General features: G+C 58.2%; 2 protein-coding genes across 2 annotated transcripts; one reads left to right on the forward strand and one right to left on the reverse strand.

Annotated features, from left to right (window-relative positions):
- The first annotated feature begins 308 nt into the window (after nucleotides 1-308).
- On the forward strand, nucleotides 309-7,373 carry VSIG10L (V-set and immunoglobulin domain containing 10 like). Its single transcript, XM_039249377.1, has 10 exons — nucleotides 309-384; nucleotides 470-1,306; nucleotides 1,713-2,006; nucleotides 2,166-2,450; nucleotides 3,372-3,626; nucleotides 4,066-4,344; nucleotides 4,599-4,895; nucleotides 5,765-5,892; nucleotides 6,113-6,253; nucleotides 6,945-7,373. The coding sequence occupies exons 1-10, from the start codon at nucleotides 345-347 to the stop codon at nucleotides 7,014-7,016; spliced, it is 2,628 nt and encodes an 875-aa protein (XP_039105308.1). The 5' UTR covers nucleotides 309-344; the 3' UTR covers nucleotides 7,017-7,373.
- Nucleotides 7,374-10,904: 3,531 nt separating this feature from the next.
- Nucleotides 10,905-26,156, reverse strand: IGLON5 (IgLON family member 5). Its single transcript, XM_039245041.1, has 8 exons — nucleotides 26,078-26,156; nucleotides 18,091-18,169; nucleotides 17,000-17,232; nucleotides 15,388-15,507; nucleotides 13,883-14,017; nucleotides 13,601-13,721; nucleotides 12,941-13,095; nucleotides 10,905-12,288 (listed from the first exon to the last, which is right to left on the reverse strand). The coding sequence occupies exons 1-8, from the start codon at nucleotides 26,154-26,156 to the stop codon at nucleotides 12,200-12,202; spliced, it is 1,011 nt and encodes a 336-aa protein (XP_039100972.1). The 3' UTR covers nucleotides 10,905-12,199.
- Between the last annotated feature and the right edge of the window lie 1,609 nt (nucleotides 26,157-27,765).

Consider the following 27,765-nt stretch of genomic DNA (forward strand, 5'->3'; position numbering starts at 1 on the left):
GCAGGGTCACCTCACCCTCCTCCAAGAAGTCTTCCTGGCTTCCTCCCCCACAGGTTTGCTACCACCACGTTTCCTCTGGGGCTCCTTTCTCGCCATCTTCACCTTGCGTGTGGGGAGTGCAGGAGTCAGATGGGGCCAGCTGATGAGCACCAGTGGGCTGGGGTGGCTGGCTCTGCCACTAGATTGGGGGTGAGGGGTGCAGGTGGGGAACGCTGGCACCTCCCTCTGGGTCTGGCTTCCTTCCCCACCCAGGAAGCTACCAGTCCTGTCAGACTTGTCGACCTGGGAGGCAGGTGCTGGCCCTGGAGTCTCGCTCCAGTGTCGTCACGGGAGCGGCCGACACCATGGACACCTCACGGGCTCTGCTGCTCTTCCTGCTCCTGGGTAAGTCCCCTGCTCAGCCCCTTCCCCACCAGTCCCCTCTCTCGGCAGCCCCCCGATGCCCTGCCTTCCCCTCCTCTCCTTGCAGCCTCCGGAGCCGGGGTCCTCGCCCACAGGGCCTCTTCTGGAGTTCCGCAAACCAATTTCTCCTCGGACTCAGAAAGTTCTTCCCAGGACCCACGTTCGAAAGTCTCCTCCACCAAACCCCCCAGCTGGAAATTTCCAGATCAGTCTCCAGCTTCCAGAACCACTGCTGCTATCCCTCAGCCCAGACAGTTTCCTGAGGCCTCGAATTTTAATGAGGTGCCTAGGCCCTTCCGGTCTAATGTTTCTGCTGAGGGCCAGAAGTTGAGCCTGGATCTTACCTTCCCTGAGGGCCTTGGTTCCGAAGTATTTTCTGATATCCCCAGTTCTCAAGTTCCTGCTGAAGACTCGGAGCCCTCCTTCTCGGTTAAGGCCCCAGCTTCAAACATTTCTGCTCAAGTCCCGGATACTGAAGTTGCGACCCCAGGTTCACAATTTTCCCCTGAGGACCAGGATCTTGAAATTTCTGCCCAGAACCCTGAATCCAGAGTAACTGCGGTAGCCCGTCCAGTGGGAAGCTTCCCCCAGCAAGTAGGGAGGCCTCTGTCAGTGCTAGTGGGCACCGCCATCCAGCTGCCTCTGGTTCCGCTTCCCAGCCTTGGCCCGCCTGCCCTGGTGGTCTGGCGCCGAGGCTCCAGGGTGCTTGCAGCTGGGGGCCTGGGGCCCGGGGCTCCCCTGATCAGCTTGGATCCTGCTTACCGGGACCGCTTGCGATTTGACCAGGCCCAGGGGGGCCTGGAACTTGCCTCTGCCCAGCTAGAGGATGCTGGGGTATACACTGCAGAGGTCATCCGGGCTGGCGTCTCCCAGCAGATTCGGGAGTTCACGGTGGGTGTGTATGGTAAGTGGGCACTGAGGTCCCGAGTGCGGGCATTCAGGCAGGTCACTGCTGTCTGACCTGTTTTCTCCCCTGAGGAAGGGGTCCCTGGACAGGGGAGGGAGGACTTCTGGGCTGGAGGGAGGAAGGATAATAGGGGCTGGGGCCCAAGGCAGGGGTTCTTGAGAGCAATTGGGCCTGGGGGTCACACTCCTGGGGGCTTGGAATCATGAGTCTCTTGAGAGGAGAGAGCGGTGGGGGGAGGGAGGGGGAGAGTGCGGGGACTCAGACTTCGTGGGTCTATGAGGAGGAGGAATCCTGGGCTTGGGGCCCGGAAGTTCTGGCTGTGGGGCGGCCGGGGCCTGGAGTCCTGGCTCTAGGGGATGAGGGGGCCAGGGACCGGTCCTGAGCCCCACTCCCCTTCTCCCAGAGCCCCTACCCCAGCTGTCTGTGCAGCCTGAGGCCCCCGAGGTAGAGGAGGGCGCGGCCGAGCTCCGGCTGCGCTGCATGGGATGGGGGCCGGGTCGCGGGGAGCTGAGCTGGAGCCGCGACGGACGCACCCTGGAGGCAGCGGACCCTGAGGGAGCGGAGCCACCCCGGATCCGCACACAGGGCGACCAGCTGCTCATCGGGCACCCTGTGCGCAGCGACCACGCCCGGTACACTTGTCGCGTCCGCAGCCCCTTCGGCCACGCGGAGGCTGCGGCCGACGTCAGCGTCTTCTGTGAGTCGGGGTATGCCTCCGGTCGGGGACTGGGATCTGGGAGCTCGGGGTCCCGACTCCCTGGGGAGGAGGGGGTTGTTGGAGGTCTCGACCTCGTGGGTCCTGGCGGAGTCCCGGGTGACCCCAGCCCTCCCGGTTCCGACCCATTCCTCCACCCAGACGGCCCGGATCCGCCGGTCATCAAGGTCTCCTCGGACCGCGATGCCACCCCCGCCCTCTATGTCACGGCGGGCAGCAACGTGACCCTGCGCTGCACCGCCGCCTCGCGGCCGCCCGCTGACATCGCGTGGAGCCTGGCCGACCCGACGGAGGCAGCGGTGCCCGCTGGCCCGCGTCTCCTGCTGCCCGCGGTCGGGCCGGGCCACGCCGGTGCCTACGCCTGCCTAGCTGCGAACCCGCGCACCGGCCGCCGCCGCCGCTCGCTGCTCAGCCTCACGGTGGCAGGTGAGCCGGCCGGGGGGGCGGGGGACGGAGCCTGGTACCCGGAGGAGGCGGGGCCGCAGCGGAGGGGCGGGGCCAGCAAGGGAGGGAGGAGATTCTCCGTAAAAGGGGCGGGGATGCCCGGGAGAAGGGGCGGAGCCAACAAGGACCTGAGGGACTTGCAGGTAGGGGTGAGGAAGGCCAGGAAAGGGGACGAGGCCAGAGATTCCTGAGCCAGGAGCAATATCAAAAAATTAACAGGATCAGATAGTGAAGAGTGGAGGCCAGAAAGGGAAGGAGCTTCAGTTGCTTGGGCCGGTTAAGTGAGATCAGCAAATAAAGAAATTACCTGAGGGCCGCTGGGTGGTTCAGGCAATTGAACTACCGACTCTTCATTTCCACTGACGTAATGATCTCACAGTTAGTGAGATCAGCCCCACCTTGGGCTCGTGCTGACAGCGCAGAGCCTGCTTGGGAGTCCCTCTCTTCCTCTCTCTCTTTGCCCTTCCTCTGCTCATGCTCTCTCTCTCAAAATAGATAAACATTTTTTTTAAATTACCTGGGGAAAGGGGAGGAGTCATAAGAGAAGGGGGCTGGGCCATTCTAGAAAGGGTGGAGTTATCTTAGAAGAGGGAAGAGTGGAACCCGAAGGGGCATAAATGTCTGCTTGGTGGCTCCCAGGATCTTGGTGGAAGGGGTTGGACTAGAAAGGAAGGGCCGGGGTTATGTTTGCAGGGAAAGAAATCAGTGCAAAGATGTAGTTCCCTTAGGAAAGAGGGGCCGTCTGTGGGGCTGCAGCTGCTCACAGCCGGGGAGTTTCTGGCAAAGGGGGCACCTAGCTGGGAGGTCCAGGTGAAGAGGGGTTGGCGTGAACGTGCGCAGAGGTGGGGCTAGAGGGGCGAGAGGAGAGAGGCTGACCCCCTGATCTCTCCCTCTGCTCCACAGATCTGCCTCCGGGGTCCCCACAGTGCTCAGTGGAAGGCGGCCCGGGGGACCGCAGCCTCCGCTTCCGCTGCTCATGGCCCGGCGGGGTCCCCGCGGCCTCGTTGCAGTTCCAGGGTCTCCCTGAAGGCGTCCGCGCAGGGCCGGCGCCCTCTGCGCTGCAGGCGGCTGTCCCCGCTCACCCCCGGCTCAGCGGCGTCCCCGTCACCTGCCTCGCTCGCCACCTGGTGACCACGCGCACCTGCACTGTCACCCCGGGTGAGAGCTGGTGGGACTTCTTTCCTATTTCCCGAGGAAGGGCTATAAATTTTAGCTTCTTTCGGAAATGAGAAAGGCGGACTTCTAACTCGCGGAAAAGAGATTTCCTTTGTCTTTAATCCTACGGAAGCGCCAAGGTTTTCCCTATACCTCAAGCAGGGGAAGAGGCCACAATTTCCTTCCTGGACCCAGGAAGAGGGCTGACATCTTCCTACGTGTCCAGAGCAATAAATAACTGAGACTCATATGGGTTCCCCAGTGGAGGACCTGGGCCATTAGTATGTATCTAAGAAGTCCTTGCTAAGGAAATCAGGTGATGATGGACTGAAAGATGGGCGGTGTTTCCTTATTTGGTGAAAGTGCTGGGGTTTCACAGCTTTTTGTTTCACGAAAGGGGGCAGGACTTGGTGTTTGACTCCAGGGTTTCTTCTACCTGCAGAGGCCCCTCGAGAGGTGCTGCTGCGTCCAGGAGTGGAGGAAACACGGTCAGGGGAGGTAGAGGTGGTGCTGGAGGCAACTGGCTGTCCTCCACCATCCAGAGCATCTTGGGCCCGGGAAGGGCGGCCCGTGGCCCCAGGAGGAGGGGGTCACCTGCGGCTCAGCCCAGATGGGCGCAGGCTCCTCATTAGCAACTTCAGCCTGGATTGGGACCTGGGAAATTACTCCGTGTTGTGCAGTGGGGCTCTGGGTGCCGGGGGCAACCAGATCACCCTCATTGGTGAGTCTATTCCTTTCCCAGAACCCAGAAGTCCAGGCCCTCCAGGCCTCTCTTCCTTCAAACCCGGTCCCTAGCCCCTTCTCTGTCAGATCCAAGAGTCCAAGCCCTCAGTCCCTTCCTCTTGTAGGCCTAGAAGTCTGGCTCTCCAGACCTTCTGCCCCCAGGACCTATGAGTCCAGCTCCCCAGCCCCCTTCCGTCTCCCCTCTAGGACCCATAAATCCAGCCCTCACTTTCACCCTTCCCCCCCAACCAGGACCTTCTATCTCCTCGTGGAGGCTGCAGAGAGCCCGGGACGCAGCAGTGCTGACTTGGGATGTGGAACGCGGGGCCCTGATCAGTGGTTTTGAGGTGCAGGCACGACCAGAAGGCCCTGACCTGGGTAGAGCCACCACCTACAGGGATTGGATCACCCTGCTCATCTTGGGGCCTCAGGAGCGGTCAGCTGTGGTGCCCCTTCCTCATCGGAACCCCGGGACCTGGGTCTTCCGTATCCTGCCCATACTGGGGGGCCAGCCAGGGATCCCATCACAAAGCCGAGTCTACCAGGCCCGTGAGTTGGGGCTGCTGGAGGCTTCTTCTGGGCTGCCGCCCTCAGTCTGTTTCATATTATCCCCCTTCTCTGCCTGTATCCATTTTCTGGGGCTCCTTTAACAAAGGACCATGAACCAGGTGGCTTGGACCAATATAAAGGTACTCTCTCACAGCTTGGCAGTTCTCCTGATAGAAATGAGGGCCATGCTCCCTCTGGGACTCTGGGTAGATTCTTTCTTGGCCTCTTCCAGCTTCTCATGATGGCCATCAATCCTTGGATTGAATCCTTGGAGTTCCTTGGCTTGTAGCCACATCGCCCTGGTCTCTGCCTCCAGCTTTCCACTGCCTCCCCCGCCCCAGAGGACATAGTGCCTCTGTCTTCTTCTTGTAGGGACACTAGTCCTGTTGGGTTCAGGCCCACCCTAATGATGTCATCTTGACTTGATTGGTTGAATTGTATCCACCACCCCCCCCCCAGCTATATTGACATTTAACCCTCAGTACCTGTGAATGTGACCTTATTTGGAAGTAAGAGTCTTTGCAGAAGATTGACTCTGCAAATGCTCCATGATAGCACGTTATTTCTGTCATAGCACATTTAGTTTTCGTCATAGCATAACCCGTAATTAGGATATTAAGTTGTGCATTCATTTCTGATTTCCCTGAAAAATGAATCCCCATGAGAGTAGGTATCTGGGTTTGCTCACCAATGGATCGTTACCAGCTGGTAGAGTGCCAGACGCACCACAGTTACTCAGTAAAAGCAAAACAAATCGAGAGTCTGGGGTCCCATTTTCTTGGGTCCTAAAACAGTTGGAGCAGGGAGCTTAGGAAACTTGGATCCAGCACGGGTTCTTCCTGTTCTTGATTATCCTCTGTCTCTTCCAGGCCCCACCCTGAGCCCAGGGGCCATTGCTGGAATCGTCCTGGGCTCCCTACTCGGCCTGGCGCTCCTGGCAGTGCTTCTCTACCTGTGCATCTGCTGCCTGTGCAGCATTAGGGGTAAGCGAGGGACTGTCTGCGAGGGTCCCTAGAAAGAGGCCCACTGGAGACCTGGCTAAACCAATCAGCGCAGTCATAGGTCATTTATCCTGCCTCCACCTCCATATCAGCCAATCAGAGTAAGGCCCCGCCCCTCAGCGTAGCTTTCCTGCTCATTGGCTGAGTTAGTATGTTGGAACAGCCAATCACGTGTTTCTGTTTCTCCTCCTCGTCTTAACAGGAGACTCTCTGAAGAAAAAGAAGCGTCCTCCCTCTTTACCACCTGTGGTCCCCCCACTGGAAAAGAAGATGCGGAACGTAATCCCGGTGCAGACCCCACCGCCTCTGCCTCTCAAAGTCCCGCCGGAGGACCCGAGCCCAAATTGGGCTCACCGCGTGAGTGGTGCCCCAGAGCCCTTCTGGAACAGGGGTGGGACTTTTTATGTTTGTTTTTTTGTTTTTTAATTTAATGTTTATTCATTTTTTGAGAAAGAGCGAGCAGGTGGGGTAGGGGCAGAGAGAGAGAGAGAAGCTGAAGCAAGCTCCAGGTTCTGGATTGATGCAGGGCTCAAACCCATGAACTGTGAGATTATGACCTGAGCCAAAGTTGGATGTGTAACCAACTGAGCCACCCAGGCGCCCCTTTTATGTTTTAATTAAGGAGAGGAATGGTCTGAGTTCTCTTCCTCCAGCTTTACTTGTTGGTTGACAAAATTGGTAAATTTCCCCCCTTTTTTAAACTTGTAAAAATTGGACAGGAATTCCCATCCAATTTTTGTTATATTAAGAGTGAAATTCAAGTCTCCCTCCAAAGGAGAGAAAACGCCTTTATTCTTTTCCATAAAAATTGGCAAAACTTCCGTTTTCTCTCTGAAGTGGGAAGGAGTGTCTTCTTCCCCGCAAAAGCTGGGTTGTTGCATGTCTTATCTCTCCCAAGGGTGGGTGGACATTGTTTTAATTCTTCTTTTGCAAATGGAGGGAACCGGGCTAATTTCTGAATGGTGTGAGCTAGCACTAGAAAAGCATGAGTCATGTCACATTCAAGGTAATCTCTGAGGTGGTCTCCTTCCCTTCATTTCTCTTCCAGGCCACTGGGCCCAGTCCAGTCATCTCTCTGGGTGGGGGTCCAAAGACTGTCCGGGCAGCCACACAGGTGTGACCGGGGTTAGTGACCCACTCTGCACAGGATTTTTTTGGATAGGACTTCCTGTTTCACCTAGGCAGCAAGCAGGACCATCCTGTCCTTCTGTGACTGAAGACTAGACCCTGAAAGTGGAACTTCTTGTCTCCCTCTCAGTGCAGAAGACTCTATTTGTGTTTGCACAACCAAGCCGCTGTGACTCCTGGGCTGGGAGAGATGCCTGCTGATCTACTAGTGTGATTTGCACACCCTCTAGGCAGGGAAGAAGTCTTCCTACATCTACTTACTTCTCCAGGCCACCCCCCACGCAGCTCCCAGGGTCTTCGTTTATGTTTGTTTTTTAATTTGTTTTTAATGTTTATTTTTGGGAGAGAGCATGCGCAAGTGGGGCGGGGCAGAGAGAGAGAGAGACAGAGAGACAGAGAGACAGAGAGAGAGACAGAGACCCAAGCGGGCTCTGCACTGACAGCAGAGAGCCCAATGCAAGGATCGAACTCATGAACCCAGAGATTGTGACCTGAGCTGAAGTCAGACACTTAACCGACTGAGCCTTCCCTGTGCCCTCCAAGGTCTTCATCTTAGAACAGCTCAGACTGTGTCCTTTCCTCTTTAAATCCTTCTGTGGCTTCCCTTTGGCCTTCAGATATGGTCCTGACTTCACGGTGATTTTCAAAGCCTTGTGGTTTGGCTTCTGTTGGCCTCTAACCACCCCTCCTCTACTTCAGTCCTGCTACTCAATTAACACAAGGCTTTCTTTCCACCAGAGGCTGGATTTTGTCTCCAGGGCTTTGCCCCAGAGATTGATCTGTCTGAAACACCACTTTTTGCCTCATGCCATCCACTTCTCAAGTATAATGGTTAATAGAGACACAGTGATTTATAGGAAATATGTATTTGATCGTTTAGATGACCAAAATATGTTTTGCAGATATATCTGGTCTTGAGCCACAGTTTCTGAAAATGACTCAGAGCCATAAAGATGAAATGAGTATGTTGTTATTAATGAAGGTGATTTTTGGACCTCACCCAAAGGCGAGGCTGGTTGCCTGGAGGGTCAAATCTGCAAATGGAGGATATGGAATTTTCAGTCCCATATCCCTGCCCTCCCCATCTCCAGGACGGGGAAGGACTGGAGGTTGAGTCAGCTAATGGTCAGTGACTTAGTCAGTCATGATTATATAGTGAAGCTATCATAAAAACCCAAGGTAACAGCACTTTGGTCCATTTGGGGAGAGCTTCCACCTTGGGGAACCAGAGTGCTCCCTTGTACCACTGAGCTGGGCCCCAAGCTCTACAAGGACAGAAGCTTCTTTGTTTGGGAGCTTGCCTTGTGTATCTCTTCACCTGGCTGTTGATTCTTATCCTTTCTCATATCCTTTAATAAACTGATAAGTGTAAGTCTTTCCCTGAGTTCTGTGAGCCACTCCAGCAAATTAACCAAATCTAAGGAAGAGGTCCTTGGAACCTCCAATGTGTAGCCAGTCGGTCAGGAGCACAGGTAGCAGTTTGGGGCTTGCAACTAGTGTCTGAAGTAGGGGATGGGGGTGGTAATCTTGTAGGACTGCACCCTCCACCTGTAGAATCTGATGCTATGTTTGGGTAGTGTCAGAACTGAGTTGGCATCTGAGACTTGCTTGGTGTTGGGCTGTTACAAATAAGCTCACAGACCCAATCAAAGGAGGGACATGGAGACTCAGAGCACAGTGAAGCGAGACTTTAATCAAGGGTCTTGCAAGAGTGGGTGTCTGATGGACAGGCACACTGTGGGCAGTTACAGCTACAGCAGACAATTTATCTCCTAGCTTGCAAGTCCCTCCCCTGGTTCCTCATTGGCTGAGTACTACAGAGGTAAGTTCCTCCCTTGGTTCCTCATTGGCTGAGTGCTACAGAGGTTACAGCCTTACAGGGACGTTCCCTGTGTCCATGTAAAGCGAAAAATAGACTGACTGGAACAAATGTACATTCCCTGAGGTGACACAGAGACTTTCAGTCCCTCCTCCCTTTGTTCTTTGGAGCATGCTCATTGCAAAGCCCGCAAACCAGAGAGGGGAAGAACCAGGAAGGGAAGTGTCTAAGAGTTTGGGAGTCCATTGTGGTGATGGTGGGAGGTGAGTATATATTTCCAATAGGTTGTAAACCTATTGTTAATTAGACAGCACAGCTTTTAGTATTTCTGAAAATGAATCATCTCCCTTAGTTCTCACAGGGGGAACCCCCCAATGTTGGGATCAGGTCCAGAAACCCTAAAAGAATAACGACTACAAGCCTAGGAGACCCTTTCCTAACCCATGACCCTAACCTGCCTTGGTCATGGGTTAGGTCCCACAGCCCCTGACTTCTCTAACATAAATACAGAAGTACGTGTTTAGCCTCCGACTTTGTCTCTAAACTGAGAACTTACTTCATGAAGGCAGAGACCATGTCATTTTATCCCCAGCACTTAACACAGAGCCTGGCACATAGCAGACAATCAATAAATATTGGTTGATGGAGCAAATGTTTCGGTCCAGCAGAAGGCTGGTCTTGCAGCTGGTGTCCCCACGTGGTGTCTTTCTTTTTTAGCTGAGTTTCTCATTGGAAATTTAGGGAGTGCGTCAATGAAGATTCCCTTGGCTCCAAGTAACAAAATAAATGATGGCAAAATAGATGGTGGTTTCACGCTGGCTCAGCAACTTAGTGACCCCATCAAGGGCCTGAGCTGTCTGCATCCTTCTGCTGGGCCACACTCAGTGGGTTGGCATATTGTCTTATGTAGCAAGATGGCTGCTAAGGTACCAAGGATCATCTCTTCACACACCCGTATCTGAAGACAAAGAGAAGGGAGCAAGGTTCCCTTCCCACACCCCTTCCCTCGACCAACCTCACGAGTGAGGAAGAACTTTCCTGGAAGCCTACTGGCAAATTTCCCTTACTGACCCAAAACTAGCCATGTCACTGCAAGTGAGGCTGGGAAAGCAAGTATCTCAGCCTGTATCATGGGAGATGGGTCCGATAGCAAAGAAGGAGGGAACAGCTATCCTGCATCTGTCTCAGGGAAGGAAAGGATGTGAGGTATTCTGGTTAAAGACTGAGGTGAAAGAGGCCTTTGGGAAATAGAGCTCTTGGATCATTCTGGCAAAATGAAGGCTGGGGTCCTGGGTACCTGGATCCTTGATATCTTTTCTATAACAGAGCTTTCATTTCCTTTTTAATCTCTAGAGAGAAACCTCACGCACGTCGGCTTCTACATACAGGGGGCTGTGTTGCTTATGTACATGAAAGGGGCATCAGGTAAATTTTGATCCAGCTCCTCAAATGATGTCATCATGGACTCAGTTTCTTTAGCCTCCCCACCCCCACTCTGTATGCTAGTGTTTGTTTCATTCTCAGGCTCTACATTCTATCATCCTCACCATTGCTATCCCCACAGACCCAAGATCTTCCATGTACTGGGGGAAAGCAACAGATCTAGATAGACCTCACATCATTGAGCTACATTATCCAGTGGAAGAGCATCTTGTGAATCCATGCAGCTCTGGAACTCTGTCATTAGCTAAGTGGCTGAAGCCAATCGGGGGTCACGTTTGTTACGGGTCAATTCTAAATCTACCAAAGAGAGAGAAAGCAGAAATGATGTTTGGGAGGCACCGCCAGTGACCATGACCCCTTGCCCTCCACTCACTCAAATCCTAAATGACACTGACACTTGCAGGCAGAGACTTTGGAAAAAGGCGTTTATTGGTGTGGTGGTCTCAACACTCCCCATGAATTGGAACACACGGCCCCCAGGGCCCCCCCGCCCCCTCCCTTGCATCCCTCTCCCTCCCCTCCCCATCCCCTGGACCCTGGGAATGGAAGACAATGTGGGATGGGGCCCACGCCCCCGTCTGAGGTACAGTCACTGCCCCTTGCCCCCCTGCCCCTGCTCTGAGCTCCCCCCCCCCAGCTCTGGGTAGTGTGGTTTGGGGTGAGTGTTTATAGTGGGTCTCCCAGGAGTCAGAGCTGGTGACTTGACACCTTGGTCTGGACTGGGGATGTCTGTGCAATGCCTCTCTCTTCCGCACTTTGTGTGATGTGTGCCAAGATTGTGTATTCCTACCATAGAGCTGAGGTTACAGCCTCTCAGCACGCCGTCCTGACAAGATGCCCACCCTTGGGGGAACACAGCTGGTCACCAGCTACAGTGCAGCTGGAGCCGGGGGGCTATTGCTGGTCACAGTCGCTGGTGTGTGTGTGTGTGTGTCTATCTGAGCGTGTGTGAGGGCAGTCAGGTCAGCCTTTGGGAGGTACAGCTGGAGAGGCCAGGGAGTGGTAGACCAGCGAGCCCACACCTGTGGGAAGCTGCGGGGGCACCGGGGGCAGCTGGTTGGTGCTGCAGGTGGCCAAGGGAGCTGGGGAGGGCAAAGCACTGAGACAGACAGGTGACCACAGGCACCGGTCTGACAGTTGGATGGAAGCACCGATTGGCCCAGAGCGGGCCAGAAAGTCAGGGTGGGGGGCAGGGAGAGTGGGAAGGTCTCAGGCTGCTGAGCCAGCGATGGGGCCTCTGGCTACAGGCAGCTGGTGGTTGACAGCAAGGAGGCCCGGAGCCAAGATGGAGATCGCTCACCTGCTCTCAAAGGCTGAATGATAGCTTGACAGGTGAGTGTGACACCCCTCCCCACCCCCAACCTGCCCAGGAGACGCTCTCTTAACAGGGAGAGGAAAGGGTGGGGTGCGTGCATATATTGGGGAAGCAGGGAGCGTGGAAAACCTCCCCTCACAGCTTCAGCCACGAAGCCCACATACCTACCTCCAGCCAGAGGAGAGAGGCAGCAGCATTGGGGGGCAGTGGGCATGGGGGTGTTAGGGGAGGGAAGATTGCTGAGCCCCCCCCCCCCACATACACACACGTGCAGGCTCATGCTCACACACACCCACTACATACACACGATCCAGTTGACAGCCTGAGCTAAGAGAGGGGTGTGGGGTGGCTGGGGGTGGGTCACAATCGGAAACGTGAACGGTGGCGAAAATGGCTGTAGAAAGATGCATAATTTTGCGTTATCCCTCACAGTGATGGGTTCTCCAAAGAGCTTTCCTCCTCCTCCTTCCCCCTTCTTCCTCCTCGGTGGCAGAGAGCTCTTCCGCCCCCTCGAGACCCACGGCGCTTGCTCTCCTTTTTTCTCTCGCTCTCGGCCTCAAGCCCCTCGCAAGGGGAGGCGAGCCGCACTGGGTTCTTCCTACATCCTCCACCACAGCCAGCCCAGGGCGGAGAGGAGGGTCAGGGGCCCGGGGGGCCTCGGGGCTGAGTTCTCCAGGGATCCTGGGCCTGGGGAAAGACAGAGGGTCACGGGGGTGGCCTGGGAAGGGGAGACTCCGTGTATGTCTCCTGGTGCCTTGTGTCTGCCCTGTCTCCGGGAGTCTTTTTTGAGCCTCCTTCTCCAGAGGCCTTTCTGGGGCTTTCCCTCTGTGCCTGCTCTTCCCACTCTGCTCTGAGTCTTAGTGTCTCGCTGAACATTTGTTTCTGTCTGCCACTCAGTCCCTCTCTCTTATTCATCTTTCCTAGATGTTCTTTTTCACTGCCTCAGCCCGGGACTCTCTCCACATCCATATGTCCGTCGTACAGCTTCAGTCTGTCCAGTATTGGCCACTAACCGTCTTGCAGTCAGCACGTCCGAAATGGTCCTCTTGACTTTCCTCCCCGAGACAGGCTACTGCATGCGTCCCAGCATCTCTCAACTTCAGCACTTGACCTTGTCTCCTTTGGGCACTGCTGTGTCTCCAGCGCCCAAAGCCCTCCCCTTAGTGGGCGCTCAATGAACACACATTGGTTGAGGGAATGGGTTTCTTGCTCAGTCGCCTTGCTTGGGTCTCAGGGTCAGCCTCTTTCCTAAACTGGCGTTTGGTCTGGGGACAGTCCCGGCCCCGCCCCTCACCGGCCCCGCCCCTCCCCCGGCCCCGCCCCTCCCTTTCGGACGCACGCAGGAGCCTCATGGAAGCGCTGGAAGCTCCAAGCAGGTTGGCAGCGCGACAAGTGTAGTTGCCGTAATGCCGGGCGCTCACGTTGGCGAAGAGAAGCATCGAGCGGGTGCGCTCCGTCTGCACCTTCAGGCCCTCTGCTGTGCCGCTGATCAGCCTGCCGGGGACCCGGGTCAGGGACTGGGCCTCGGAACCCTGGCCTGGGACCCCTCAGGGCACAGAGCCCGCTCCACGGGCTCTCAGGCTCCCCGATTTCTGGACCCCTACCCCAGAGACCCCTAGCCTCAGGCTCTAGCCCCCCATGGATCTCCGGGCCACTCCCACTGACACCCCTCTCCAGGCACCTCTGCCCCTCAGGGTCACTGGACCCTCCCGGTGTGTGCCCCCAATCTCTACGGGCTCCCAGATTCTGCTGGACCCCAGCCCCAGTGGTCCTCTGAAGCTTCCCCGCCACATCCTCAGCATCGACCCCTGAACTTCTCCCTGAATAGCCTGAGACCAGGCTCTAACATTCACCATTGTGACACCCGTTTCCAGTAGGTCCCCACAATCTCGCTAGAAGCTGGACCCCATCCCGTAGAAGCTGGACCCCCCAGTTCTCCAGACCTAGGGCTCGGCCACGTCCCCACCCCCACCCCGGCCGGACGCGGTGCTGTCCTCACAGTCTGTCATCCTTGTACCACTGGAAGTCCGCAGGGGGCACTGCCATCGCTTCACAGCGCAGGAGGGCGGCCCGGCCCAGGGCTGTGCGGGCGCTGGTCACGTCCGTGATGGTCGGAGGATCTGGCGAGGGACGACAGTCAGAAAGTTCTCCTAGCCAGGTGGGGACTGGGGTTCTGTCCCCACCCCCCTCCTCCCTCCTTCCCAGGAGTCCAGCACGCCCTTTCCTCCTCCCCAGGGGCCCGGGGCCTGCCCTCTCTCATGCCCAGTGCCAAGGGGCTTACAGTTGACTGTGACCAGCACACGGCGGCTGTCTGGCGCAGAGTTAACGCCGTTGTGAGTCATGCACTCATATTCCCCTGCCTGGCCCCGCTGGATGTCCGAAATCTCCAGGATCTCGCCCTCTGAGGTGAAGCCGTCTGTGCGGGGAGGGAAGGGGTGGGGGAGGGGCCGGACACAAACACTTAACACGGGACAACACGGGCACAACACGGACACACATCAGCGGGGCAGGCACCGCAGGGCCTGAAGTGCCCGGGTCAATGGGAGCCAGGAAGGGTTTGCAGGGGTATCTGGGTAGGGTGTGGATCAGCAGCCTGGGATCTCTGCTAGGGGAATGAGGGTCTGGGGCTTAGTAACTAGAACCCAATGGGGAGGGTCCTAGAATTTGGGGGTGCATGGGATCCAGGGATCTGGGAGCTCATGATTCAGACCATGAGGCTTAGAGTACCCAGTGGGGAGACTCCCAGGATCTTGGTGCTCAGAAAGATCCAGATAATACAGACCCAAGGCAGGGGTGAGGGTGTGAGGTAGGGGGTGGGGGCAGATCCAGAGTTCTGGAATCTAGTTCTTGGGTTCAGTGAATTAGGATCTAGTGATTGGGATCAGCAATCCAGGTATATGGAGTCTCATGACACATCACTGGGCTCAGAAGACCCTTTGGGACTAAGAGATTGAGGAATCCAGGATCTCAAGCTGGGGCTTCTAGGGCTCAGGTGACCCAGTGGGAAAGAATCCAGGCTCTGACACCTCGTTATTGGGCTGAGTGATTGGCACCACTGGTCTCCAAAGACCAAGTCAGTGAGGATCTAGGGATCTGGGGAATAGGGGTGGAGATGTCCAGCATCTGGGATATCATGTTCAGGTCCCTTGGTGCTATGTCTGGGGTTAGCCTAGAGCAGGAATCTCAGCTCCATCACCAGCAAGGGCTTGTTAAAACGGACTGGTGGCGCTATGGGTGGGGGGCTGGGGTGGGGTGGGGTGGCTACTCATTCATTAGGTCTGGGATGGGTCCAGGATGTGTGTTTCTGTCAGGCTCCCAGGTGATGCTGCTGTTGCGGGTGGGGACCAAACTTTGAGAAGTGCTGGGCTAGAGAATCCAGCACAGGAGATGTAGAGAGGTGACCAGGAGATGGGAACCGGGGCAGAGACCACAGGCTGTACTTCAACTCAGGGTTCGTGGCAGGGATTCAGAACCCAGAATTATGTGAGCTGGTCGGGGGGAGACCAGGAATACTAGGGTGGGGACAGGCGGCAGGCTGGGGTCTAGCAGACGATTTAGGGGAAATGGCTCAGGTCTGGGACAGCAGGTGGTGAGGCTCTAAGGCTCTGGGGGCTGTTGATAAAATAATGGGATCAGGTGTGTGTGGGGTCAAACCATGACAAAGATTAGGGGGATCAGGGAAGGGGGAAAGGGAAAGTCTGGGAGTCTAGCTAGGGATATGGGGAATTGAGGGGCCCAGGTTGTGGAGCGGGGAAAGGGGCTTTGGGTCAGGGGAGGGGTCCTCACCTCGGAGCTGCCTCCAAGTCACTGTGGGCTCCGGCCGTCCCACAGCCAGGCAAAGCAGGTTCACGTTGCCTCCTTCGTTCACCGTCACAGGCGAGGAGATGTTCACGATGCGGGCGGGGACTTCATGTCGGGAGGGGAGAGGTCGAGAGAGGGTGAGTATGGCCTCCCAGGGCCCAGGAGCCTGGGGCCCTGAGCCCCTCCTCCCTCAGACCCAGGAGTCCCGGCCCCCAGCCCCTCCTCCCTCAGACCCGGGAGTCCCGACCCCCAGCGCCTCCTCCCTCAGACCCGGGAGTCCTGACCCCCAGCCCCTCCTCCCTCAGACCCAGGAGTCCTGGCCCCCGGCCCCTCTTCCCTCAGACCCAGGAGTCCGGGCCCCCGGCCCCTCCTCCCTCAGACCCAGGGGTCCTGACCCCCGGCCCCTCCTCCCTCAGACCCAGGAGTCCAGCCAATATACCCTGTCTTTCTGTTAGAATTCCTGTGTTTCTCCCTTGCTTCTGGGTCTGGCTCCTTGTTTAACTGCTGGTCTCTGCCTTGCTCGTTCTCAGTCTCTGTCTCCCTCTCTCTACCTTCATCCTAACTTGGTTCCTCTCCCTTCCGGTTTGACTTTCTCCCTTATCTCTATGTTTATTTATTAATTGTTATTATTCTTGTTTTAAACAATTAGTTTATATAACAAATACTCATAGGGCGCCTACAACATGGTGACCCTGTTCTAAAGGTTTCACAAAAATTAGTTCATTAAACCTTCACTACCCTACCACCCTCTGAGGTTAATGTTGCTATTTTATTTTTTAAATGTTTATTTATTTATTTTGAGAGAGAATCCCAAGCAGGCTCTGCCCCATGCGGGGCTCAAACTCACGAACTGTGAGATCATGCCCTGAGCTGAAATCAAGAGTCGGACGCTCAACCGACTGAGCCCCCCAGGCGCCCCAGATATTGCCACGCTCATCACTTCTAACACGGATGGCTCTTCCTTCCCGCCATTTGAACGGTGCTCCAGTCAGAATGGCCTGACCCCATAATATGCCAGAGTTAAACCAATGGGGCGCTTTTTCTTTTTCTTTCCTGGCTAAGCGTAAAATAAACAGGCCCCTTCTGGTTGACGAACTCTTGGGTGTGTTGCATGACATCATCCCCATTTTGCAGACGCTCAGGGTCCCTCAGCAGGGGGTGGCCTGGCTCATCATGGCCCCGCTGGGCTGCCTCTGTCTCTGTGTTCCTGTGTCTCAACGGCTTCCTGCCCTCAAGAACGTTTGTGACGCCACGTGGGGCAGCCGCCTGCTCTGTCCCCTGTGCTGTCTCTGTGTCCTGCCCCCTCTCTCCCCAGGGCCTGGAGCAGTGCCTGCACATAGCAGGTGCTCAATCAACAGAGCTGAGTGAATGACCACGATCTTCCTCTGAGCACGCCCTCACCCTGTGGCTTCCCTGTCCTAGAAGCTGTCCTGCTAAAGGGTCACTTTCTGGGTGCCTGTCCCTCCTTCTGCTTGGCTGAAATCTGCGAGGCCAGGGGGTGTGGCTGCCTCGCACACCACGTATCCCCAGGATCAGGGGGCGGGCACCTGGTGAGGATACGGAGGGCCCTCCACCCTCTCCGCCACCCAGGGCTCACCGTGGACGATGAGGTAGACCTGAGTGGTGTACGGCTGGTGGCGGGTCTGGAAGGAGCAGGTGTACAGACCCTCATCGCCGAGCCCCACCTGGGTGATGAGGATGGAGAACTCCTCGGGCGTGTTGACGAGCAGCTGTACCCGCGGGTCACTGGTCCAGCGGTCGTTGCCCGCGTACAGGATGTTGGAGCGGTTCAGCCAGGCCACACGGGTTACATGCTCGTCGATGAAGCAGCTTCGAGAAGGACACGGGAGGAGGGTTTTTCTCTCCCGCACCCCAGCCTGCCCTCCCCAGGTTCTGCCGTCGTGGGGGCTTGGAGGTGGGGAGAGGAAGGCCTCCTGCGTGGCCAGTTTCCACTGAAGCCCTACGAGGCAGGGCTGACTGTGCCCACCCTCCAGGTGGGTAAACTGAGCCTCAGAGAGGGAAAGTTTGAGCCCAAGTGCACAACAGAATGGTAGCTGATGGTTACTGAGTAGTTGTGTGCTAGAAACTGTAAAAGTATCTGGGGCACTCTGGGAGAGAGAAAGACAGAAATGCAGAGAGATGAGAGACAGGGACCCAGGGCGGGGGACAGAGACCCAGAGGGAGGGGGACAGGGACCCAGGGAGAGGGGCCAGAGGCCCAGAAGGGGGGGACAGAGATCCAGAGAGAGGGAGGCAGAGATCCAGAGAGGGGGACAGAGGCCCGGAGAGGGGGGCAGACCCAGTGTGGGGGGAGCACTGATCTGGGGGGAATAAGGTTGGCTCTCATTTGTTAAGCAGTCACAGTGTGCCTTGCTCTCTGAACTCAGAGAGGGTGTACAAAATCTTGAATCCCCACAACAACCTGTACAGTGCTTATCATTCCTCTACCCATTTGACAGATGGGGACACTGAGGCCCAGGCAGGAAGCCAGGCCCAGAGTCCATGTCCCTCTCCACCTCTCCTGAGTGACAGAGGCCAGACTGTGCCTGCAGGTGAGGACCAGCTTCCTTTAAAGAAAGTGAGGAGCAGGACTGGGTGACCTTTCGAGTCCCCACGATGGGGGGGGTACTGCGATGGGGGGTACCGTGATGGGGGGTACCGCGATGGGGGGGTACCACGATGGGGGTACCTGAGGGTGGCGTTGTCACCTTCGCACACCGTGTAGTTGTCCGCAGGAGAGCTGAACTCCAGGCTCTGGGACAGCAACCCTGTGGACGGGAGGGCCGGTTTGGCTCAGCAGCTCAGCAGGGGCCGTGCACGTGTGCAGACACACACACGCATCCCCCCCAACACACAGGGACACCTCCCACCCCCACTGGCACACACAGCCATCCGTGTTTCCGGTAACACACAGCAGACGTGCTCAGAGCAAAAGCACGCAGCATGTTGCTTCCCACAAGCCCACACTGACTCAGACAGACACGGACACACAGATGCGCATGCCTCCAGACACACAGATACGTATGCACAGATTCACACGTGCGTGAATGCATGCGCACAGATACACACGTGCACAGCAGACAACATGCACGCAGGAACACACGCATGTGTACACACAGCGGCACGGATATTCACACACACACACTCAGAGTTCAAGAATAAACGATACATATACCGATACCGACAGACACATACACATATGCAGTGAACACAGATACACACACGCATAGACATGGGTACACGTGTAGGCACCTGAGTTCAGCAATTCATGGAAACACACACAGAGCCACTCACATACGTGTATGCAAACACCCAGACACATGAACGCAAGCACGTGCACACAGACACAGATGCGCGTATCTCCACTCCACCCGTCTATCAGAGACGCACAAATACACCCTCTGGGCTCCGTGTGCAACCACACGCAGACCCCGGCAGACACACGCGCCTGCCCGTGCTCAGGGGCACACTTGCAGGTGCACGCCCATGCCTGCCCGCGCCCTCCAGCGCCACTCATGGGCACCGTCGCCAGGCAGAGCCCCCACCCCCACCCATTCATCTCTCTGTGGACCGTGGCCAGCGGGCTGGACCGGAGCCAGGGAGTGGGGGCTGGGCATGCGGAGGCGGCGGCTGGAGACGGCATCAGGCAGGGAGAGGAGGCCGGATGACCTTGGACGCCAGAGGAAGGAGGGCCCTGCATGGGGCTGCCCTGCCCCCGCCCCGGCATGAGGAGCTAATTAATCTAATGAATTAATTGCCCGTGCCGTCCCCAATGACTCCCGGGGGCCCTCTCCATCAGCAGCCCCTCAGGACCCGGCTGGGGCAGAGCCAGTGCGGTGGGCTCCCCGGGTCCCCCGGTTTGGGGTGGACCGTGCAGCCCCTTAGCCCGGCCAGAGTCACTCCCCAATCTGTGCAGACTGGACGCTGCCACACGGCCCTGGTGACAGCAGGAGACGACCAGGGGACGGACACACACAGGCACAGACACAGCACCAGGGCCCGGGGAAGACACACGGAGCCAGGGGCGGGCCGGGCAATGGTCCCGCACGCTGACATGGGAACAGCGATGGGGTCTGCTCGGAGGCAGAGGGGCACACACACTCCCGCTGACACGCAGCCCAGGACACCGCCAGCACAAGGTCACCCCACCACACACTAGATCCACACGGTTGTGCTGCCGACAGCCCACCCCCCAGCCCTCACACAGGTGCAGTCTACACAGGAGCGGTTACAGCCCCATCCAAAGGGCCATCTCTCCCTCTCCCTCTCTCCTCTCCCTCTTCTCTGTCTCTCTCTCCCTCTCTCTCACCTCCACCCCCACTGGCCTAATCAGTCACACTGACACTGCCAGCCAGAGGGCCACGCTCACCGGCCCACGCCCCCGCACTCTGGAAAGTCGTGCGGAAAGCTTCTGTGAGCAGTGAAACAGTTACACAGGCACGGCCTCGCGACACAAAGGGGCTGCCCTGGGCCAAGAATCCGGTGCACACAGTCACCTACGATCTGATCTCACACACACACACACACACACACACACACACACACACACGGGATTGGTCACACTCCTGCTCACACACTCCCAGGCCAAGGCCGGGCGATTCTTTACTGTGGGGACTGTCCTGTCCCTACAGCGGGTCTGCGGGGACTGTGTAGTGTGGGGTGTGTTCTTCAGCAGCACCCCTGTCCTCTACCCACTAGATGACAGTAGTGTCCCCTCACTGCACAGCGGTGGCAACCACATGCGCCTCAGGCACTGCCGGATGCCCAGCAGAGGGCAAAACTCCCCCCTCCCCACCCTGTGACAGCCACTGTCCAAGGTTACAGGAGGAAGGAGCGCCTAGGGGTGAGGACGGAGCTGTCCCAGGTCCCCTGGGAACCAAGGGCTCCTGGGCTAAGCCCCTGACCACAGCCAGGAGCCACCCATGGGAGCTGGGCCCACAGACACAGGCAGGCAGGACCTTACTCATATGTCCTGACAGACACACAGACACACACTCCTCCCAGCGTGATCTCTCTGACCCTCAGAGCTGCCCCTCTGCCCTCCCCCCCCCCACCCAGCCTCTTCCGTGGCTCCCTAACTCCCCCAGGACAAAGGCCCAACCCTGCAGCCTGGATCTGGGGCCCCAGCGGGGGTCACTCTCCTGCTTTGTCTCCCCTCATTGAGCGTGGCCCAGCCCTGTGCTCCCCACCTTTCTCTTCACAGTGCCACTGTTTACGGCAAAATGTTTCTGCTTCTCCAGGGGATGAATAATGAGGCCTCTCCTAGGAGACACAGCCCGTATGTGCCCATAGGAGCTCCTGCCCCGCTCCCAGGCCACCTCGGGTCAGACTCCGCTGCCTCCCCCACCTGCTCCTCCAGGCCAGGGCCTGGCTCAGGCCATCTGTGTCCCCGGCACGCCCGGCTCCAGGCTCAGCTGAGGGCAGTCCCGGCAGACTTGTGATGGAGGAATCCACGTCTCAGACGGGTCTTGAACCCCCGGTCCCTGTGTCTATAAATCTGGATGTCATGGGTCTGCGTATCTGTCTCACGCAGCTCCCAGACTCAAGGATCAGGGACCCCCCTCCCTGATGTGTGACCTTGGGCAAGTCCCTTCCCTTTTCTGGGCTTTAGTAAGGGGAGGTGGGGGCGGGGATAGTCATTCCACCACCCAGTCGGTCCCTGAGCAAGGCTCGTCCCTCTGTCTCCATCCTGATCACCCTGGATCCGGTCTGAGCCTGCTTCCCTCGCCAGAAGGGAGGCCCTCAGGGTGGGGCCTGGGTCTGACCCACCTCCAGGGTTCCAGCATTGCCGGCTCTGGGCCTGGCCCTTAGGAGGCCTCGCGAGATGTTTAATGTATAAACAAACTGGTGCACATGAGATCCACTGTGTAGGAATTCTGCTTGGAGAACTCTCTCTCAATTCTGGGAAGCCCTCCCTGCCCCTCCCAGCCTGGTCTGTATTCCCACAACGCCTGGACTACCTCGATTAGAGCTCATATCACACACTGTGGTGGCCATCTGTGTCTGTTTCCCCCATCGGAATAGAAGGTTCTCGAGGGCAGAGCCTGGGTCTGACTCAGGCCTGTGTCCTCAGCATCTCCCAGCACAGGGCCTGACCCTGGAAGGCCTCGGGAAATTCTTGTTGGAAGAATGAATGTAAACAGATACCTACGACAGGCGTCTCCAATCTTCAACTTCTACTCATTCTTCAAGACCCAAACTCAAATGCCCCCTCCTCTGGGAGGACCTCCCTGACTGTTTAGGACGGAGTCTCCACTCTCTCTACTGGATCCCCTCTGACTCAGCCGGGACAGTGCTCAAGGGCACCTCCCCCACCTAACAGGTGTCCCCCAGGAGCCCGATTCTTGGCTGTGACCCCCAGAGCTGGGCTTAGCTCAGAGCAGGCACGTGTCTCAGCATGACCAGCGTTGAGAGGCCACCATTTCCTGTCCGGGGGTCCCCTGGACAGTCTGAGCCTCAGTTTCCTCATCTATGAAAAGGGGGGAAAAAACAGCAGCTCTTCCCTCTGAAGGTTTTGTGAGGGATTCCATGAGAACATGCAAGAAAAACGTTTCACTCAGCGCTTAGCAGGCAGAAAGGGCCCAATAAACGCTAGCTGCTCCTAACAGCACCTTCTTTTTTAAGAAACATCTATTGCTATCCCTGGTTCGGAGTCGGTCCCCTGGGGGTGGGGGTGGGGGTGGGGCGTAGGTCGCTCTATACCCAGCCCCCCAGGCCCCGCCCGCCCGGTGTACAGGTGCCCCGTCAGCACCTGCTCTCACACACTAACCATGCCAGTACCACCAGGCCGCTGAAAGAACAGACTCGAGAACCGGGTGCCCGGGGTTCAAGTCCCAGCTCTGCCGCTTCGTTGCACAAATTATTTTCACGTCCCTGGGACTCAAGGATCCCCCTCCCTGTGTAAACAGGACCATCTCCCGTGCTTGTGGTGGGGAGGACGAAAGGAGGTCACCCAAGCAACAGGTTCAACGCCGAGCCTGCTGGTTAAGAGCCTGCCAGCCGCTATAGGTGTGCCGGCTGATGGGATGATGAGGCGGCAGGTGGCAGTCTGTCCCAGGGAGGGGGTGGGGCTGCAGTGGTGACCAGAAGGACAACTCGGGTCTCTGCCAGTCTGGACTGGTAGCCGGCCAGGGAGCAGTCTTGAGGGCTTGTTAGATCAGGCGATGAAGGTCACAGCTAGGTGAGTTTCCTCCCCTTAAGAGAGAAAGATTTCTGGGGCGCCAGGGTGGCTCAGTTGGTTAAGGGTCCGACTTCAGCTCAGGTCATGATCTCATGGTTTGTGGGTTCGAGCCCCACGTCGGCCTCTGTGCTGACAGCTCGGAGCCTGGAGCCTGTTTCAGATGCTGTGTCTCCCTCTCTCTCTGACCCTCCCCTGCTCATGCTGTCCCTCTCTCTCTCAGAAATGAATTTAAAAAAAAAAAAAAAAAGAGAGGGATTGATTTCTAACAAGACGGAGGCCCCTGGGCCACCCCTCAAAGGGATGTAAGTGAACCTGGGACCCTCCAATGGGGGGATGCTTGGATACCACAGTCCTGGAAGCCACTCATGGGAGCCAAGGCCCACAAGCGTGTGTGACTGCAGGGGTCACTCAGGGAGCTGTGGCAGAGGGGAGGCTGGCCCGAGGGAGGGGTGTGGTTCCGGCAGGGAAGAGCCAGAGAGAAGACCCTCTTCCTCTAAGCTGAGCTTGAAGTGTAGAGGCCTTTCCAGCACCGATGCCCGGACTCCCGGGGTCTGGACGCTGAGCCAAGAGCCCTGGGACTTTCCATAACACGTTGGCTGCTCCTTAGTGCTGGTTCCCACCTCAGGACCTTTTGCCTCCACTGTTCCCTCCGGATCTTTGAAACGATGACTTCTCTCCATTTAGTCCGAACTCCCCTCCCAGTGGCTCAGAGGGGGCTTCCTCAACCACCAGAGCCCACATGGTCAGCACGGCCCCCAAGTCACTCTGACTTTTTTAGGTTACTCATCACTCTCTGAAATGACCTGCCGACTGACTTGCTTGCTTTGAGGTCGTGATCTGTCTAGGCCCACTAGGACAGAAGACCCTTGAGCTGGTCTGGCTTGCTCAATGCCGTGTACGTATAAATCCCCAGTGCCCAGAACATCAACTTTGTGCACAGTAAATATCTGTCAAATATCCAGTCCAGACAGACCAGGGGCCCAAAGGGCCCCGCGGAGTGGGCAGCACACCTGGTTCCGCCGGCCCCACGCCACCTAACAGCCCACGCCAGCCGGCCAGGAAGCAAAGGAGCCGCCTGCACCATCTCTGGAAGTGAATACGTACGTGTGGCTGTGAGTGTGTCAGCGTGGGTATGAGTGTGTGTGTTGGCATAAAGAATTTAGGAAAGAAATTAAAAACAGAATGATATCTATGGATGCCGGGGAGCTAAGGTTAAGTGGAAAAAAGTCAGTGGCAGAGAGAAGGGCTTATTTTGTTTCTATCTCGGGGAAATCATGAACAAACAAGCCAGTACCTTACATACATTCAACTCTGCGTGTCTGACTTCGCATGAGCAAGGGAGACCCCGGCTCTCTCCGGGGAGTGCGCTCTGGGAGGGGTGGGGCCGGCACAAGGTGGATTTGCTCTCTCCACACTTGCTCACTTGCAGGCATTCCTTCCAGAATTTGGAAACCGGCAAATGAATCAGAGAGGAGAGAAGAGGCATTTTCGTATGCGTGGACCTGGGCTTTTTCTCAGAGCGCCCAACTGTCAGTGGGTGGGGCTGCCTGGCTGCCACCTAGCTCCGTCTCAGCCTGTCTCCGCTTGTCCCCAGATCTCCCACGAGGAACCTAGGGCCCAGGAGTGGGAAAGGACTTGACCTAGGTCACAGACCCCCTCCTGCCTCCAAGAGGCTCCCAGCCCAGGATGTGCGCGTACAAAAGTGGTTTCTGGGATCTGCAAGACTCAAAGTGGAAAGTGGGAAGTTATCTTGAGACTCAAGGAAAAGAGGGGGTGGGAAAAGGAAGGGGGGAAGGAAGGGAGTCAGGAGGGTACAGGGTGTGAGGAGTGGGGGAAGGAGGAGGCAAGAGGCAGGGCGAGGACAAGGACAAAAATGAGAGGTGTCAGTGGGGACGTGAATTGAACAGAACAGGGACCAAGGCGCATGTGAGGGGGACTAGGAGGAGACAGGGACACGCGTGTGTGACAATGAGAAACAGTCCTCCAGGCAGGGAGGGCCAGATGTGAAATTGTGCTGAGACCAGCAGGGACGGAGAGACAGAGACCCCGAGAAAGAGACAAACAGGCTGTCCCCCAGAGCTAGGGAGCCTCTGGAAATGACCTAGAGAAACCGAGTGTCAGAGGCAGACAGGCAGACAGGCAGTCAGAGAGTCAGACGGTGATTCAGACCGGTCAGGCTGGAGGAACGCTCCGACCTCAGACCCGCTGAGCCTCCAGCCAGCTGAGGCCCCCGGGGCCGGGGGTCCCGAGCGCACAAGGACAGGCGTCCTGCACGCACAGGGCCGTGTTTGTGTGACCGTGGGTGTCTGCAGGTGCGGCTCTGGGTCAGACTCGGTGACGGGTGTTTATGTGTCTGAGCGTGACCCGCTGTGTGTGGGTGGGAGGCTGAGAGTGTCTGCCTCCCTGAGACTGTTGAGGACTCAATGTTGTCCCCGATTGTGTGTCCCTGACTCTGGATCCTTGGTTCAGGGCAGGGCCTGGGGGAATCCTCCAGAAGCACCAAATTAACCCTGATGCCTGCCTCCTTGCTCTCTCCTTCTCTCCTCAGGGGGCACCTCCTGGACCATCCCGGGCTGCCGGCCCAGTGGGGACACACAAGGACTAGCTGCACGCCCGCTATCCAGAGATGGCCCAGGTCACCCCTCCCCACTCCACACAGCAGCCCCCAGCCCCCCTCCTGCACCCTCAGGACTGAGATTAACCCTTTGACCCTGTGTTAACCCTTCCCTTCCCTTGCTTCTCAGTCTGCCTCTCCCACCCTCAGTCCAGCCTCTGAACCCTGCAATTCACATCTGAGTCCCCAGCCCAGGTCCCCAACTTCCTGGATCACCAGCTCCTTTCCCCCCACATAACTGCAACCTCCCAAACACCAACACTTTCTCCCAACCTAGTTGACCCAGCTGGGAGTCCAGAACCCCCCTTCTTTTCCAGGCCCGGAGGTCTGCGGACACCCCTGCCGCCCTCTCTTACAGACCCTGGGAAGGCAACATCCCCCCGCCTTTGCCCAGAAACGCCTACCCCCAGCCCTCAGGCCAGGACCCCCTCAGGGACTGTCTTCACTCAGAGAATGTAGACCCCCGACGGGGCAGCTCACTTCCCCTCCGCACCCCAACTCAGTTCAGAGATCCTGCCCAGGGACCCTTACTTTAGCGTTTGATCCCCCCTCCCTGGTAGGGGGCCGCAGACTCCCGCCCCCAGGCCGGGATCAGGTGTCCGCGACCCCTCTCTCGCCGGTCGGGAGAAGCCGACCTCCGCCCCTAGGCCCAGGCTCGAGCCCCAGGGCGCGGAACCCTGCGCCCCCTCCCCCCCCCCGCCGGCACAAATTCAGACGTCCGAGACCCCCTTCCTGGCCAGGGGGTGCAGCCCCCGCCCCCGGGCCCAGACCTCAGCGTCCGGGGGCCTCCCCTTCCTCGCTGGGGAGGCGGCTCCCCACCCCCAATACCCTCCCGGGACCCCGGCGTCCCGGCCGAGCCCCCCGCCCCCGACGCTGCGGTACCTCGGCTGATGACGGCCAGGCCGGCCAGGGCGGCGGCGGCGAGAAGCCGGAGCCGGGCCCCGGGCGCAGGGGGGGGCATCGCGGCAGCGGCGGCGCGAAGGGGGAGGGGAAAGGGGGGGCCGGTCCGGGGCGCGCGAGGCTGGGGGGAGAGGGGGAGGGGGAGGGGGACCCCGCCTGCGGCTGCACAGGCCCGGGGGGCGGCGGGGGCGGGGGGAGGGGGCTGGGGGGGCGCGACGAGGCGGCCGGAGCTGCTGCAGACCCGGGGAGGGGGGCGGTGCTGACGGGCAGGAAGGCCGACCAATCAGGGGAGGCGGGGGGCCGAGGAGGCGGGGCCGAGGGGGGGTTGCTTGTTGGAGGGAGAGGCCTTTGTTACTGCGGCCCGGCCCCTACCCCCTCCCGCCCCGGGCGTCCCCACGTCTTCCAACCTCGGATCCCCAGAACCCCGGGTCGGGGACACTTCCTGAGCCCACCTCCCTTCTGCTTCGGGTCCCAGTATCATCGTCCCTCAGACCCAGGAGTCCTGCCCCCAGCTCCCTCCTCCCTCAGACCCAGGAGTTTCATTCCCCACTCCTCTCCTCCCTCAGACCCAGGAGTCCGGGCCCCCATTTCCTCCTCCCTCAGACCCAGGAGTCCTGACCCCAGCACCTCCTCCCTCAGACCCAGAGTCCAGGCCCCCAGCCCCTCCTCCCTCAGACCCAGAGTCCAGGCCCCCGGCCCCTCCTCCCTCAGACCCAGTGTCCAGGCCCCCAGGCCCCTCCTCCCTCAGACCCAGAGTCCAGGCCCCCAGCCCCTCCTCCCTCAGACCCAGGAGTCCAGGCCCCCAGCCCCTCCTCCCTCAGACCCAGGAGTCCAGGCCCCCAGCCCCTCCTCCCTCAGACCCAGGAGTCCAGGCCCCCAGCCCCTCCTCCCTCAGACCCAGGAGTCCAGGCCCCCAGCCCCTCCTCCCTCAGACCCAGGAGTCCAGGCCCCCAGCCCCTCCTCCCTCAGACCCAGGAGTCCAGGCCCCCAGCCCCTCCTCCCTCAGACCCAGGAGTCCAGGCCCCCAGCCCCTCCTCCCTCAGACCCAGGAGTCCAGGCCCCCAGCCCCTCCTCCCTCAGACCCAGGAGTCCAGGCCCCCAGCCCCTCCTCCCTCAGACCCAGGAGTCCAGGCCCCCAGCCCCTCCTCCCTCAGACCCAGGAGTCCAGGCCCCCAGCCCCTCCTCCCTCAGACCCAGGAGTCCAGGCCCCCAGCCCCTCCTCCCTCAGACCCAGGAGTCCAGGCCCCCAGCCCCTCCTCCCTCAGACCCAGGAGTCCAGGCCCCCAGCCCCTCCTCCCTCAGACCCAGGAGTCCAGGCCCCCAGCCCCTCCTCCCTCAGACCCAGGAGTCCAGGCCCCCAGCCCCTCCTCCCTCAGACCCAGGTGTCCAGGATCCCAGTTACTCTTCTTGTGGGACACAGTTTGGCTTCTCCATCTACTTTCATGAATAACACTGCCTTCTGGAGTGAAATTTCTTATTTTTCTTCACTCCAGTCCTCATCCTCAGGATAAAAGGGGGAAAGGGGCAGGGCTGGGATGACCATGGGAGTGGGGGGAGACGGTAACCCAGGGGTCAGGTGCAGAAAATCTAGACTCCCCATTCTTTCACTTACTTGGCTGTGTGATCTTAGACGAGTCCCTTCTCTTCCCAGAACCTCGGTGTCTTGAAAC

This window comes from Hyaena hyaena, unplaced genomic scaffold (assembly GCF_003009895.1).
Source record: "Hyaena hyaena isolate Hyena2069 unplaced genomic scaffold, ASM300989v1 scaffold_9, whole genome shotgun sequence".
Classification (NCBI taxonomy): domain Eukaryota; kingdom Metazoa; phylum Chordata; class Mammalia; order Carnivora; family Hyaenidae; genus Hyaena; species Hyaena hyaena.

Coding starts and splice junctions, on each gene's coding strand:
- VSIG10L (XM_039249377.1), top strand. CDS start 345: ATGGACACCTCACGGGCTCTGCTGCTCTTCCTGCTCCTGG. Junction 2,451..3,371: donor GCTCAGCCTCACGGTGGCAG/GTGAGCCGGCCG, acceptor TCTGCTCCACAG/ATCTGCCTCCGGGGTCCCCA. Junction 4,345..4,598: donor CAACCAGATCACCCTCATTG/GTGAGTCTATTC, acceptor CCCCCCAACCAG/GACCTTCTATCTCCTCGTGG.
- IGLON5 (XM_039245041.1), bottom strand. CDS start 26,156: ATGCCCCCCCCTGCGCCCGGGGCCCGGCTCCGGCTTCTCGCCGCCGCC. Junction 15,508..16,999: donor GGTCTACCTCATCGTCCACG/GTGAGCCCTGGG, acceptor CCCGACATGAAG/TCCCCGCCCGCATCGTGAAC. Junction 14,018..15,387: donor GACTTGGAGGCAGCTCCGAG/GTGAGGACCCCT, acceptor CTCCCCGCACAG/ACGGCTTCACCTCAGAGGGC.